Source organism: Mixophyes fleayi, chromosome 6, assembly GCF_038048845.1.
Source record: "Mixophyes fleayi isolate aMixFle1 chromosome 6, aMixFle1.hap1, whole genome shotgun sequence".
Taxonomy (NCBI): Eukaryota; Metazoa; Chordata; class Amphibia; order Anura; family Limnodynastidae; genus Mixophyes; species Mixophyes fleayi.
Genome location: NC_134407.1, coordinates 119,803,456 through 119,820,317, shown reverse-complemented (window position 1 = coordinate 119,820,317; position 16,862 = coordinate 119,803,456). Strand labels below are relative to the sequence as shown.

The following is a 16,862-nucleotide window of genomic DNA, read 5'->3' as shown; positions in this document are numbered from 1 at the left end:
AACAGTTGAACCGTCACCTGCAGGTGCTCAGATTTCGAAAAGGAATCTCCGAGATCAGTTATCAACGGACTGGAGACCAATCGGCTCATGGCGTCGATAGATCTCAAGGATGCCTACCTTCTTGTTCCTATCTGGAAGGCACATCAGGCTCTTCTCAGATTTCTGGTAGGATCTGCTCACTACCAGTTCAGGCCTCTTCCGTTTGGCCTTGCCACCGCACCAAGGGTGTTTACAAAAATTATGGCGGTAATGGCGGCTTATTTTCATTTCAGAGGTGTGCAATTAGTGCTCTATCTGGACGACTTACTAATCGAAGCCAAATCCCAGTGAATACCTTGCCAGAGAAGGACTTTTTTGGGACTTATAATGGATACCATCAATCAGAGTGCGTTTCTTCCAGAGGACAAGATACGATCCCTGCAGTACTGGGCGATGCGAATTTTGTCCTTCCAGAGACCGTTGGTCCTCCTGTGCATGCGCTTACTAGGAAAGATGGTGTTGACCTTCGAGACTCTCCCTTATGGTCGAATCCACTCTTTGCTTCTAATGAGACCACAAAGAGAGTGATTCGGCTGGTGGATAGTCCGGGACAACTTGCATGACGGATAGTCCGGGACAACTTGCTAGTGGGCAGGTCCTTTGCCCCAAGGCCTTGGATCTTTTAGTATCCACAGATGCCAGCCTTCGAGGGTGGGGGGCTGTAGTCCTTCATCTCAGACTTCAGGTGCTCTGGGCTACTCAAGAGACCTCTCTCCCCATCAACATGTTAGAACTAAAAGCTGGGTTAAAGGATTTTACAGGGTGCACAGTCCATCCTTCATGGCCAACCGGTCCGTCTGCAGTCCGACAACACCCCGGCAGTGTCGTAGGTCAACAGATAGGGAGGCACCAGGAGTGCAAGAGCAGTGGAGGTGATGACTCAGATTTTCACCTGGGCCGAAAACCACGTCCCCGTCATTTCCGCAGTCTTTATTCCAGGCATCCAGAATTGGCAAGCAGACTATCTAATCCAGCATGCAATTCTGCTGGGGGAATGAGCTCTTCATCCGGAGGTTTTTCAGTCTCTAGTCGTTCAGTGGGGGATCCCGGACCGACACCAAATGGCGTCTCGCCACAACAGAAAGGTCCTACAGTTTTGCTCAAGGGCAAGAGATCCCTTGACAGTGGCGGTAGACGTAATGACAATGCTCTGGGACTTCGGGTTAGCATACCTATTCCCTCCCATTTCCATGATTCCCCCGGTCCTTCGGAGAGCCAAGCAGGGCGGACTGCCAGTCACTCTGGTGGCTCCAGCTTGGCCGTGGAGGGTCTGGTATCTAAAGATTCTGTTAATGGCGGTAGGTCCAGTTCTTCGGCTACCTCTTTGAGAAGACCTTCTACTTCAGGGACCATTCCTACATCAAGACTTACCGTGGCTGAATTTAACAGCATGGCTGCTGAAGCCAACCTTTGGACGGCCAGAGGGTTCCCTTCACGAGTATTGGATACCCTCCTCAAAGCTAGAAAACCAGTTTCTGCTCGGATCTACCACCGTATCTGGCTTGCATACATTAGATGGTGTGAGAACCGGACCTGCCACTCGGATTCGTTCCGACTCTCTAGGTTTCTTGCCTTTCTCCAGGATGACCTGGATAGGGGTCTTCGCCTAGGATCCTTAAAAGTGCAGATTTCGGCTCTTTCAGTGTTTTTTTTCACCGACGCGTGGCAGACATACCGGATGTCAGGACCTTCCTTCAGGGAGTCCTGCATATTCAGCCTCCATATGTTCCACCCACGGCACCCTGGGATCTTAACCTGGTCCTTAATATGCTTCAAGAACCTCCCTTTGAACCGTTACAGACTGTGGAGTTTCAGTTTTTAACATGGAAAGTAGTTTTTTTTCTTCCAATCGCATCAGCTCGTAAAGTTTCCGAGCTGGGGCCCTTTCATGTCGAGAACCTTATTTGGTGTTTCATGATGATAGGGCAGTTCTCAGAACAGTGCCATCTTTCCTGCCTAAAGTAGCTTCCGGTTTCCATGTAAACCAATAAATAGTGGTTCCGGTGTTCACGGACGACTCACAGGTGCCTGGAACAGGACCCATGAAATTTCTGGATGTAGTCAGAGCTCTCCGAATCTATGTCCTTAGGACATCTAAGATTCGCCGTATAGATTCCTTGTTTATTTTATTTTATTTCTCAAAACGTGGTTGGCGGGCCTCCAAGCAATCTATTGCAAGATGGCTGACGTCGACCATTAAGCAGGCTTCTATCAATGCTAACCGACCTGTGCCAGAGCGTATTGTTGCCCATTCTACCCGTTCTGTGGGGCGTCTTGGGCTGCGTGAAATGGGGCCTCAGCGGAATCCGTTATGCAGAGCATCCACATGGTACTCGGTCCATACCTTCACTAAATTTTACCAATTCAATGTCTTTGCGTCGGCAGACGTCATTTTTGGCCGTAGTGCTCTACGTGCCGGGCTGTCGGAGCGGTCCCTCGCTTAAGGGGGCTGCTTTAAAAAGTCTCCATGGTAAGCAGTGTCCCCCAGATTGGATGAAAGGGAGAGAGAGGATTTTTATACTCGCGATAAATCCTTTTCTCTGATTCTAGCTGGGGGACAATGCGTTCCCTCCCTTCTGCTCTTCTGCTATGTGGTCTTTTGGTTGGTTGACTCCCCTTCCTTGGGGCTTAATATTTAAACTGAAGGCTGCAAGGGGGAGGGGTCTGTCAGCAGCATGCATTAACAGAGTTAACCAGTTAAGTGCCAAACTCCTAATCCCCTCACACAACCCCATGGTAAGCATTGTCCCCCAGATGGAATCAGAGAAACGGATTTATCGTGAGTATAAAAATCCTCTTTTTGTTGATGACGGATATGCTGTGCTAATTAGCCTGTGCTAATTGCAGTTGAAATGTATGAATCACAAAGTGCTGACAGCAAAATATCTTGTTTGCGGACATTCTTTTTGCATTTCCATCATTACATCACCCTGCCATCACTACTTTTGTGTTCTAAAAGAAAGAAAACGATATATAAATATAAAACTATATTTAAATATATACATATGATCAAATACTCTCTTGGGAGCCATATATATTTATGGTGTGTGTGTGTGTGTGTGTGTGTGTGTGTATGTGTATGTATATATATTATATATGGAACAGGGCGCCACATAGTGTATTACCACAATATATGTTAAACAACAATGTGAGAGTAAATGAAGTGTGATATAATGTTTTTTGTGACTCTCAAGATAAAAACAGGACCAAAATAGTGAATAAATAAATAAAACACTCGTGGGAACACAATATATCCAATCCCAGGTGAGATCACCACTGATAATATTTCTGCGTACCAGATATAAAACCTTTTATGTTTGTCTGTATAGCTGATGTGTCACGGATCAATGTAGAAATACAGCTAAGGAGCCATAGATAGGTGAAAAAACAAACAATGTTTATTGCTGGAGAGACTGAACAGATGATGTAATAATGGTCTTGTAGAAAAAAACAGGTATACACAGTTGCAGGTAAACAGGAGGTGTGGAAAGATTCCAGGCAGCAAGTACAGGGAGATGCACAGGAAAGTACCAGGTTCACAGATGAAAACAGGGCAGCAGAATGTATGTTGGGATCCCAATGCAGCATGATCACAGGAGGAAGAATCCACAGAGTGCAACAACAGGATATGACATCAATAACCAGCAAGGTGTGCTGGGAGTGACAGGTATATAAAGGGAAATGAGAACACACCCAGGTGCATGGAATAATTAGTGAAGCAGAGTTAACTCCTAGGTAACTAGGAGCACAACAGGCACAATAGCAGCACCTCTGGTAATCAGAGGTACTGCTGCAAACACAAGAAATGAACACCAATGATAAAGTCTTATAGTCCAGGAGGCAGGAGCTGCCAGGCAAAGCAGTATGCTGCAGGCAGATCGTGACATGATGATGTCTCTAATACTGCTACAAGCCTCCAATGCCGACACTTCTCTTTGGAAGGGGAATCACCGAATACAGCTGGGACCTCAGAACTATAAGTGCAGTAAAAAGACTAAAATAGTGTAATATTGTATAATACAGTTTTTAATAAAAAAAAGGGTAAGTATCACACTTGCATAAAATCACATACAAAGTGCATATAATGGTATCTTTATGGTACTCATCTAGGATGCATGCATTCTCGCGGGACTTGTGATAGTCAGTTCTTACCAAGTCTCCATGGCAGCCTCACTATGGGACATGCAACATCCAGTTCTCAGAGAATCTCGTACCACAATATCCAAGTAAATGATAGCAATCCTCATTTATCCAAGTAAATGATAGCAATCCTCATTTATCCAAGTAAATGATAGCAATCCTCATTTATCCAAGTAAATGATAGCAATCCTCATGGGATTGCTATCATTTACTTGGATATCGTGGTACGAGATTCTCTGAGAACTGGATGTCGCGTGTCCCATAGTGAGGCTGCCATGGAGACTTGGTAAGAACTGACTATCACAAGTCTCGCGAGAATGCATGCATCCTAGATGAGTACCATAAAGATATCATTATATGCACTTTGTATTTGATTTTATGTAAGTGTGATACTTGCCCTTTTTTTTTTTTTTATTAACTGTATTATGCAGATTGGCTATGGGTCTGTCAGATAATGATAGGTGTCCTAAATGTGGGATGGGAGGGGCAGACTTGTTTCATTGTTTCTGGGGTTGTCCGGTTATTAGAGGGTTATGGATACGCATGTGGAGGTTTGCTACTGCTGATCTGGTAAATTATCTCCCTTTCACACCAGACTGGGCTATATTGGACATTCTCCCACCAAATGCAGGCAGTGGCAAGAAAATGCATCCTCCACATGTGGATCCAGAGCACATCCCCCACACTAGACCTCTTTAAAGAAAAAATGTTCTTTGCCATGAAAATGGACTGGTTGGAAGCCTCCCTCCAAAAACAAAATACACAGGGAGATTTTTTGACACTTGGGAGAGCTTTGTTGGCACTTTGTCAGTCCCGCTGAGAGAACAAATACAAAAATGTTTTCAACACACCCTTTGGTACGAAACTAGAATATTCATGCAAGACCCACCTATCTTTCTGGACTAGGAGAGTGCTTGTGTTGCCTCGGTCTCTCCAGGCTTTTGTATCTTATGTGTGATATCATATTTATAGTTCACTTCAGTGACTCACATATGACGACTTTCCTCATACTATGTGTCATGGTTCATGATTATTAAGTATAAACATATCTTTGTTCTAATTTATTTACTGATGTGTACATGTTTGACATTCTTCAATAAAGAAATATAAAAAAAAAACTGTATTATACAATATTACACTATTTTAGTATTTTTACAGAGTACTGGGAGTCAGGTGCTGGGTTCAGTAATGGGATCACCAAGATCAGTGTTCTCCTCAGAAAATATTTGTTAGCTGGATGGCATTAAGAAGCCGCCGGGTGGGGGCAGTGTAATTTTGCAGTAATATTCAAAAATGTTGGAGGTTATTGCTCATGCCATGACTGGTGGTCAGTGGTCTAACACACACTGCTGGCTGTAGTGCTCACATAGTGCCAGTTATAATAGGAGAAACAATTGTTTCTCCTATTGTAAAAGAATTCTGTTGGGCTCCAAGAGCCAGATGGCAAGTTAAAACAGCACATAGGTGTATATGTGGTTTAGATGTCTGTGTTTTAGTTAATCAGTTTTTGTTTAAAGAAAAAAGAAAAAAAATTAGAAAAGGTTTAGGTGTACGTGCCTTTGGTGTTTGAAACTTAGCATACATTATAGCTTCTTTTTTTTTTCTCAATTTCTGCAGTTAGAGACACTGAAATGATTGTTGGGCATAACTATGTAATGTTCTTTTATTAAATGTTAACCTTTGCTAAATACCGTGGATCTATTACCATTTCCTTTCTGCATCTATTACTAGTTCCTGCATCCTTTCTTGGGAGATATAGTGTGTGTGTGTGTGTGTGTGTGTGTGTAATATACATAAATAGAGCCAGAGAGTGCTCATAGTGCAGTAATCATTTGACACCAAGATAATGTGTATACATCTAATACAAATTGTGTACAATAAAACAATACATTTTGGCTTATATGTAATCGTCATAAAATGGTCCCAAAGGAAGACCCAAATCCAGAAGCTGAATGGTGAACTCCTAAAAGATATAGAAGAAACGGCCCTTGAGGTTCAAGAAGATGCTCTGTTTGGAAACTTTGAGGGTGGGAGCCAAACCTTTCACCCCTAATGCTCTACTTGAAACGCGTAGGGTGGTTTTGCTGCATAATACATTACTTTGTTGCCGCTTGTTTCGGAATTGTGACAACGCTTTAAATGGGATGATGATTCAGATAAGCCTGATATTGAACATTTTTTTTTCTCTTTCCTACCATTGGGGGACACTGCAATACATTAGGGTATAGTAGTGGGACTAGGAGTTTAGGCACTTTTCAACTTCTTTGATTTTCACTCTCCTCCCCTACTATGCCCCTCCTCTCCTTTGGATACCTCAGTTTTTTTTAAATGCCTTAGTAGATAGGTCACTTTGGTATAGGCTTCTTCTTATACTTGTATTAGTGTTAGGTTATTTTTCACGTTTTTTATTTTATTTCCCATTTAGGTGCAGTGCGGGACCTCGATCTCAAGACCCAGAGGAGTGAATAGGACTTCAGCTCTGTTCACTCTGGGTGCCGGTGCAAGTAAGCTCAGTGTCCCTTCCTAGAAACTCTGTCGGCGATCCCCCTAGAGACTAGCTATAGGGGCCTTAGATTTAATTAAGCTGAGACCCTCTATAGGCTAGTGGTTAGCTCTCTTCTGGGGGACACAAAATATTTGTTTCCTTCGGCCATTTAGACGGCCGCGGCCCCAGTATGTTAGGAGGACGGGAGTGAATCTGTATCAGCCTTTCCTGTCCGCCGGCCCGTTCTACTTTCCGGCAGCAGAACTCCACCCCTAGACACGAGCAGCGGGGGAAAGAGCAAACGTTCGCGCTCAATAGGAGGCGATTCAGTTGCTGAGCCCACGCACCTGGGCACTGTAGTGTGGAGACTCCTCTATATCGGCAGCCTTATTATCGCACGCTGATTGCCAGACAAAGGCATCAGCGATTAAGGGAGGCAGCCATTTTTAGCGAGGGCTATAGGAAGGATGTCCTCTCTACTTCCTGGCGTGGAAGCGGCCATCTTTCATTGTGGAACTTGGACATTGGGCTGCACGCTGCTCCTCTGCTCTGCCTCTCCTCTACTGGAATCATTGCACTCTTATTGCAATCTTTAACAAATGATTATCTTATTTTACTAGGCTGCTTACACAATCAGTACTGTTGTGCAGTGTCTTCAGATTGGTGTATTTTCTAGGATTTACCTGGTATAGAAACCTGGTAAGATCCGTTTTGTTTGTAGTCGGGCCTTTGTTCTCAGACTTTTCTAGACAACAGAATACAGTTTTCTACAGTGTATATTGTATTTAACCTATATATATTTTAAATATATCTGAGAGGGGGACATCCAAACGCAAGGGATGCTCTGCCATGTATGTACTGCATTATACCTGTGCCAAACATAATGCTAAATTATCTGTTGAACAGCCTAACCAGGATTTTCGCTGCATGGCATGCAAGGCTGAAATCCAAAAACGACGCGCTCCAGCACAGGGGGCGGCAGTCATGGAAGAATCGGCCTGGGCTAAGTCACTGACATCAGCCATGGCGGATCTCACCTGGGCGATGATGCAATCTGCAGAGGTACGTGAGGGTTCTGTTTCACACACTTCTTCTACACATTCACTAGCAGACGCAGGAACATCTTCACAATCCGTTCAGGAAGAGGAACGCCCGCTTACACCTTTACACAGGGCCAAGAGAATCTTCTCTGATGCAACGCAGGGCCGCGGTCAAGACTCTGACCATTCCTCAGAAGAGGAAGGTGAGGTAGACTTTCATCAGCAGGAGGATACTCCATTAGCTCAGTAGATTCTTCCCCGCCCAGAATATAGATAACCTTATTCTGGGTATCAGACATTCTCTAGGGTTTGCTGAACCTGAATCCATGGCCCCTTCAGGGTTCTCCCTTTTAAAAAGACTAATGCGCAGGTGGCTGCTTTTCCTCCATCCCCTCAAATGATGGAGATGGTATCTGATGCATGACAGAGGCCAAATAAGCAGTTTATGATGCCGGGTAAATTTAGATCCTTTTACCCGCTTCCGCCAGAAGACTTCAAAAAATGGGAAGCTTCCCCTAGGGTGTACACCCTTGTGGCACGGTTGTCTTCCTCTTCGGCTATTCCGACTCAGGAGCAGGTTGCTCTAAAGGATCCCACTGACAAAAAGTGCGATCAGGCCCTCCGTTCACCTTACGTTGTGACAGGCAGTATGTTTAGACACACTATGGCGGTTGCCTGGGCTATACAGCTTTTGGCAGAACTGCTGGTTAAGGGTATTCAAGATGACTCCCCACACGCAGAAATTTTCTTTAGCTGAACATATCCTTGACGCTTCTGATTATGTAGGCCAGGCAGCCATAGATGCTGTGTCTGTCTATGCCAGATTCTCTGCCCTCATTATCGCTGCTCGGCGTACCTTATGGTTAACACTGTTGAACAGCGGATGTTGATTCAAAGCAAGCTCTAGAGGGTTTGCCTTTTGATGGAGTAATTCTCTTCGGATCAGAGTTAGAGAAGGTCATTCAGGTGGCCACAGGAGGAAAGAGCAACGCTCTTCCCATGGGTTCCAGTAGACCTCAACAGGGACGTTTTCGGTCCTTTTGTTCCTTTGGCCGAGGCCAGGGCACCCCGTTGAGAGGCCAGTCCTCTGTCTCCAGAGGAATTATAGCAGAGGCAGGGGTGCTATTAGGCGAGTGGCCTCAAGGCCGGGCAATAAGCCTGCAGTGTGACAGTCTTCCCCCTCGGGAATCTGTGGTGAGGGCATGCCTTTGTTTCCAGAGCCAGTGGCAAACATCCAACACGGATGTTTGGACACGAGAAATTGTGTCCCGGGGCTATGTCATAGAGCTTGTTCAGTTTCCACCATGAATATTCTTCACCACAGCAATCCCCCCTTTTGTCCCCTCAGGCGCAAGGCATTTCAGAAAGCAATTCTGAATTTGCTGGCGACCGGTGTTATTGTTCCCAATCCAAAGCAGGACAGAGGTCAGGGGTTTTACTCCAGCCTCTTCCTAGTGCTAAAACAGGATAGATCATTACGTCCAATTTTAAATCTGCAGGTAAGAACGCAAAGGTTCATAATGGAGTCCCTTCGGATTGTCCTCTCCGGAATGGAGCAGGGGGAGTTTCTGGCCTCCATAGACATCAAGGATGCCTACCTGCACGTTCCCATATGGAGGGGGCACCATTGCCTCCTCCACTTTGCGGAGGCATTACCAGTTCAGAGCCATTCCGTTCGGCCTAGCGACCTCTCCCCGAGTGTTCACCAAGATCATGGTGATCATGGCGGGGCTCCTGCAGCAGAAGGGGGTCACAATAGTTCTCTATCTAGACGATCTCATTCTAAAAGCACCGTCGGCATCTCTCTTGTCTTGTCACATCCAGACCACTATACAGTTTCTGGAAGCTCATGGGTGGATTCTGAATTTACCCAAATCATCCCTCATTCTGGCTCTGCACATGTGCTTCCTGGGTCTCATGTTTGATACAGTGACCCACAGAGTCTATCTACCGGAAAACAAGATCCTCACTCTCCTGCGCAGACCCAGAACCTTACTTGTGCAGAAATGAAGCTGCATGAAACTCTTAAGAACGATGGTTTTGGTGTTCAAAGCCGTGCCCTTCGCACAATTCCACTCTCGCCCTCTTCAACACGAGATGCTTCGAAAGTGATCGAGATCTCGGGAGCATTTAGACAGACAGATCATTCACTTGTCAGTTCCCACTCGTCTTTCCCTAGCGTGGTTATCCAGACAAAATCTGGACAAGGGTCAGACCCTTCAGACCAGCCCATGGACCTTAGTTATGACAGACGTAAGTCTGCTAGGCTGGGGAGGAGTAACACAGTCCCTGAGATTTCAGGGCCTCTGGTCCGTCCAAGAGGACACACTCTCTATCATCGTCCTAGAACTCAGGGCAGTGTACAGGACATTGACGCAAGCTTAGAGGTTTCTGGCAGGGAAGCCTCTTCAAATTCAGTCGGAAAATGCCACGGCCGTGGCATATCTAAATCACCAAGGGGGAACTTGCAGTGTAAGGGCCATGCGGGAAACAGCCAAGATCATGGTATGGGCAGAGGGCCACGTACCCCAGATATAAGCCGATTACATCCCAGGCATGGAGAATTGGGAGGCCGTCTTCCTCAGCAGGCAGAGGGTTCATCCGGGTGAATGGTCTCTCAACAAGTGGGTCTTTGCCCTCCTAGTAGAATGCTGGGGCATGCCAGAGATCGATCTCATGGCATCCAGACTAAACCATCAGGTTCCCATGTACTGCTCAAAGTCTCGAGACCCTCAAGCGCTTTTCACGGACGCCATGACCGTTCCATGGCACTTTCGGCAAGTGTACCTGTTTCCACCAATTCCCATGCTTTCATGGGTACTGAAAAAGTTAAAAAGAGAGCAGGTTCTCGCAATTCTGGTAGCCCCTCATTGGCCAGGCAGAGCTTAGTTTTCAGTCATTGACACTGGCAGCGGGTCCCCCCTTCCGTCTGCCAATGCAACCGGATCTTCTCGTTCAAGGTCCCTTTTTCTGCCACGATTTAAATCGCCTAACTTTGATGATGTGGCTATTGAGACCTTGATTCTCAAGGCCAAGGGATTTTCACTAGAGGTCATCGGTACTCTGATCAAGGCCAGGAAATTGTATTCCTCAGCCATATATCATTGACTTTGGAAGACATACATTCTTTGGTGCAAGGTCCAGGGTTTCCACACATCCAGGTTTAGTCTTCCTAGGTTGCTGGCTTTTCTGAAGGCCGGCTTAGATTAGGGACTCCATCTGGGGTCCCTTAAGGTTCAGGTGTCGGCACTCTCCATTTATTTTCAGCGAAAGCTGGCAACCGTCGGGGATATTCAGACCTTCCTGCAGGGGGTTCTTCATGTGCAGCCCCCCTTCATTCATCCGGTTGAGCCTTGGGACCTCAACCTGGTGCTCAATTAGCTCATTCATTCACCGTTTGAGCCGCTAGATTCGGTGGATTTGCGTCATCTCACTTGGAAAACAGTTCTCCTCTTAGCTATCTCGTCAGCTCATAGAGTGTCGGAATTAACATCGCTCTGCTGCACTTCTCCTTTCCTAATTTTCCACAAGGATATAGCGGCTCTTCGCACCAAACCCTCCTTTATTCCGAAGGTTGTGTCAAGGTTCCACTTAAATCAGGAAAACGTGGTTCCGGCCTTCCGTCCTCCGCCTTCTTCTTCCTCTTCTTCTTTCACTTCGAATGAAGACTTACGCTTGCTGGATGTGGTTCATGCCCTTCGGTGTTATGTTGACCGCACGACTTCTGTCCGTAAGACCAAGGATTTTTTTTGTTCTTTATGATGCGCAGAAGCAGGATTGGCCGGCTTCCAAACAGTCACTTGCCCACTGGATCACTTCCACTATTAGACTGGTTTATGCACAAGCATATCTGCCTGTCTCAGTATCATTAAGAGCTCACTCCACCAGAGCAGTTGGCGCTTCTTGGGTGGCGGGTCATGATGCTTCGGCGGAGCAGCTATGCAGAGCGGCCACATGGTCATCTGTCCATACAGTTTCTAAATTAAACAGGTTGCAGGGCTCTGCATCCTCTGATGCGAGCTTTGGGCGCAAGGTATTGCACGCAGCCGTTCAAGAGCATTCCCTCCTTTAGAGGCAGCTTTGGTATGTCCCCAATGTATCGCAGTGTCCCCCAATGGTAGGAAAGAGAAAAGATTTTTATTTACCGTAAAATCGATTTCTCTTACTCCATTGGGGGACACTGTGCACCCTCCTTTGCTCTGTAAATAGTTCTGTTGTGTGTATTTTATATTCTTTGCCGTATATGGGGCTCCCTTTTCTCGTATGCTTGGTTAGTCAAAAGGTATCCACTGGAGAGGAGAGGCATAGTAGGGGAGGCGAGTGAAGATCAAAGAAGTTGATAAGTGCCTAAACTCCTAGTCCCACTACTATACCCCAATGTATCGCAGTGTCCCCCAATGGAGTAAGATAAAACCATTTTTATGGTGAGTAAAAGTCTTCTTTTTTAAGTGTTTTTAACCATTTATGATTTATATAATTTGGAAACATTTCTACACATGTGCGGCCACTAGGTGTGGTGTTTCTTTTACATCTTGTAGAAGTTCAGCATTCAGCTTCTGGATTTTGGTCTTCCTTTGGGACCATTTTATTATTTTATTACAGATAAGCCAAAATTCATTGTTTTATTGCAGGCAGTTTTTACTAGACGTATACATACTCTTTTGGTGTGAAATGATTACTGCACTATGAGTGATTTCTGGCTCTGTTTTTCCATTTATAGATTTGCTCCCTTGCTGGTTGGGGGTTGTTAAGCAGAAGTATCTGCCATCAACATTTAAGTAAGAATTCATGTTGGGGTGCTGACAACAGATGTATGTTGCCTTGGCAAAGCCTGTCTATACATGAGATGGCTGTTTTTATCAGTTGTCTTTAGTCTGCTGTCATTTAGAAGTTTATTGGAGGTTTTAAGCTACTTCATCATAAATAAGTCATTGCACTCATCCAAGAGTTCCTTAATTTATTATTATTATTATTATTATTATTATTATTATTATTATTATTATTATTTTGCTTAGAAAGTTACCATATGCATTCACTTTCTGATAGGAATGTCATTTAAAATAAAAAAAAATATTAAGTAAATATTGCAGAGAATAATGGACTATAAAAAAAAATCTGGCTTGGTTGTCTGCAAAATAAACCTTTATCTATAATGAAAAAAATATATTAAAAGTAAAGCACCATGCTTGTAACAATTGCTGCTTTTTACTCTTTAAAAGAACCACACATATGTTCTCATGTAAATATATCTAAGAATAAGGTAAAGGGTATCCAGCGCTACTGCCTGTTTCACATACAAACTAAATACTGCACACAGAAAAAATATACACATAGTGAAACATTTTGAAAAAAATATACTTATATTTGGTTGAAGTGTGAATCCTATTGTCACTGCTTTGTGGTCTTCACTCCGTATAAATTTATCATAGTGATGTATGACATTTGAAATACAACATAGTGTAACCTTTTTTGATCATAATAACATAGGTATAAAATAAAAGTGGGATGGATACAATGGCGCTGGGGGAATAGGGCTCACCCAGACATATAAACAGTACAATATAGAAAATACATGGACATGTCAAAGTTGACATGTCCATATATTTTCTATATTGTACTGTTTATATGTCTGGATGAGTCCTATTCCCCCAGCGCCATTGTATCCTTTCCATTTTTTATGTAAAGGTGCCAATAGACCCTGAATGAGCTGCAGGTGGTGATAGTTATCCTCCAGAACGTCATCTTCGTTATTATTAATGATATTGTCATTATTGTTATGCTTATTGGCTGAGACTTTTTATAATTTTTATTGTACCTTGGACAGATTCCAATATTCTTTAATAATACTCCTTTTGTTACTTATTTTGCTATCCCCAACAGCGCCGAACTTAACCCCTTGTGGTTAGCTGGCTGATAAAATAAAAGTGACCAAAAGGGATATTTATTCGTGAGAGTTACTCCAGGGAGTTTGTTCCACCGCGTTGTCTCTCCTGTGAAATTTCACCTACTAGACAATCCATTATAAAATTGCCTTCAGTGATCAAGTAGATTAAGAGCAGTGTGTTAATTTGATTGTTCCTTCACCATACAAATCCCCTTTTTGTGATTAAACTTACTAGAAAAAAAAAAGAGGTGTTGTATCAAGGTACTTGATGTCTCTCTTTTCCCTCTATGGTGTTATTAGGTAAATTCTCTGTGTGGGTATGCAAAAAAAGTAATAAAGGAACAGATCTAGTGTGATACCGTTTTTAACTCTAAAAAATAAATTTATTGCACATAGCACCTGTTTACATAATATCATAAAGAAAACATTTAAAATGAGAAAAATAGAAGAGCTTGGTATATGAGGATCCCTACCAGATGGAAACAGGCATGAGCATGATGTTAATAAAGTCTCCGGGGTTCTGCACAGTCTCTGCTCCTCTGGTTATTAGATGATATTGGTGAGATACTTCTTGTTCCAGAATTTTCAGCACATTCAATCCTGTTATTAATCTACTTGATCATTGAAGGTGATTCTATAATAAATTGTCTAGTAAGTGAAATTTCATAGGTCACTTTTATATATGCCTATGTTATTATGATCAAACAATGTTACATTATATTGTATTTCAAATTTCTTTTTTCACATGTCATAATGAATAACTTATACGGAGTGGAGACCACAAAGGAATGATAATAGGATTCACAATTCAACCAAATATAAGTATATATTTTTTTAAATTTTTTCACTATATGTATATTTTTTCTGTGTGCTCTATTTAGTTTGTATTTGAAACAGGCTATAGAGCAGGATACCCTTTACCTTTTTCTTGGCTTTATCAATAATGGTTCATGGTGTGGCAAAACAATGTCACAATTTATGACAGAGAGCAACGATAAAGAGTTTTCTAACCATTTGTAATCGCCTTTAAATAATGTTGGCGGCTGCTGCCATGCGGTACTTCAGAGATTATGCTGAAAAGAAAACCAAGAATAGTCAAGGCAAGCCGGGTTGGCAACGTTCGGATAATGCAGTACCCAAGGGGAATTCCAGGAGAGCTTCTAGACCAGACGAGTGGTCAGGAATAGCGAAGGTCATACACTAAGATTCTCAGAATAATACAGGAACGCTGGCAGTGGTGCCTGGTGACCAGATGCAACAGAAGAAATGACAGGCGACCATCCAGAAACAAAATAGGATTTTTCACATTATCTTGCAGTAATGCTCAAAATATGTAACAAATTAAATCAAATAGTTTAAATTGGATGTTCACAACAAGAATGTGGTATAAATAGGGAGAAGTGTTCTTGGAATGGCAGTACCATATAACCTCTGTGCATTATTGTTTCATTTTGGTATATATATATATATAATTTTTTTTTTTTTCAGACCCCCTCCAGTTGTCGCACTCTTGGATTTTCTGGTAAGCAACGTTTCGCTGGGCTCCGCTGTCTCTCGGAGAATTACGTTCCAGCTAGATCTTCCTGGAGCTAGTGCAGCAACAGCAGGTGCCCGGGGCAGTGCTGAAGTGCTGGTATCTGATCGTGACCTTAGAGCCATCATCCCACTTGTGAAGGTACAATGTAGAACATTTCTGATGATCGTCTTGAATAGTATCTGTGACTGTTGCCTATTATCTGTGACCTAACACTGTAGACTTCTTAGATAATGTGTTTGAAAGCTGCATGCAAAATATATATACATATATATATATATATATATATATATACTGTACAAAAGTGTTTAGGCAGGTGTCCAAAAGTAAAATAGAAGTGTTTAATAGTTTTTTTTTTATCAATTAACAAAATGCAAAGTGCATGGACAGTAGAGAAATCTAAATCAAATCAATATTTGATGTGACCACCCTTTGCCATCAATGCATCAATTCTTCTAGGTACAATTGCACATAGTTTTTGAAGGAACTTGGCAGGGAGGTTGTTCCTAACATCTTGGAGAACTGGTGTCGGACCTTCTGTGGATGTAGGCTTGCTCAAATCCTTCTGTCTCTTCATGTAATCCCAGACAGACTTGATGATGTTGAGATCAGGGCTCGGTGGGGGCCATATCATCACTTCCAGGACTCCTTGTTATTCTTTATGATGAAGATAATTATTAATAACATTGGTTGTATGTTTGGGGTCATTGTCCTGCTGCAGAATAAATTGGGAGTCAATCAGACGCTTCCCTAATGGGTTAATAATAACCCTCATAATAACTCATTATTGTACCGCTCTTCAGCCCTTCTGTGGTGCCCCAAAATCTGAGTACCCTGGGGTGTATCTATATGTTTTTAATTTGTTAATTTAATTTGTTAATAGTTAAAAGTGTTTATAAAGATTTAAAAAAATATATATATTTTCTTTAGGGAGAAGTGACAGTTGGGAGTGGTTGGTGGTTGCCGGGAGTAACAGGAAGGAGGAGTGTGTGGCATAGCAACAAGTCCACTGACTTTGGTAATAACTGTGAACTCCCAGAAGGCAGTGGGAGAGGAAAGTTCTAGACTTCTGAGGGAGAGAGATCCCTGTGTCTGTATAGAGTGAGAGAGAAAAATAGGAACAGAATGAAAATCGGACAAAGTGAAATATAAGCAGATTAAAAGTGAAGTAAGTGTAAGAAAAGAAGAGAAGAAGTGAGCCAAAGCTAGGTGTGAGTAAAAAGGAAAGTACTGAAAACAAATAAGCAGTATAGAGATCTGTGACATCACACCAAACAGACTGAGCTATGTACTGAGAACAGTGTGAGAGGAGAGAAAATAGAGAGGTCTGTGAATACACACAAAAGAGACTGTGCAATACAAAAGAGACTGTGCAATACAAAAGATCATCAGTTTATTTGGCGTGAAAAAGTTATTTATGGGCCCCAACCACGTGCAGCACTTCTACTAAATTGCTGTGCACAGTTCAACCCAGGACTGAGTGTAAAATATGGTAACGTTACCAAGATAATAGTGGTGCACCAAATGTTTTAGTTGAATATTAATGTTTAGTGATTTACCTGAAAATTGATTTATTGTTCTTATATGTTAAATGCTATTGTGCTCTATGTTGATCAAATTAATATTTTGTCATTACCATTGAGTTGAAGGGGTCAGTGGCGCGGTTGCTTACCAAAATTATCTTTACCGCATTATTAATAAACCCAAGTTATTTGTCCAATCCTTGTCCCTTTCATTGAA

The 16,862-nt window shown here is 42.9% G+C and overlaps 1 protein-coding gene across 1 annotated transcript in view; it reads left to right on the top strand.

The window, feature by feature from the left end:
* The window catches only part of TMEM132A (transmembrane protein 132A), a 65,331-nt gene that overhangs the window by 22,190 nt on the left and 26,279 nt on the right, over positions 1-16,862 (top strand). The window contains exon 6 of the mRNA XM_075217195.1: positions 15,077-15,263. Within this exon, the coding sequence (XP_075073296.1) occupies positions 15,077-15,263 (187 nt within the window). The remainder of the gene's footprint in view (positions 1-15,076; positions 15,264-16,862) is intronic.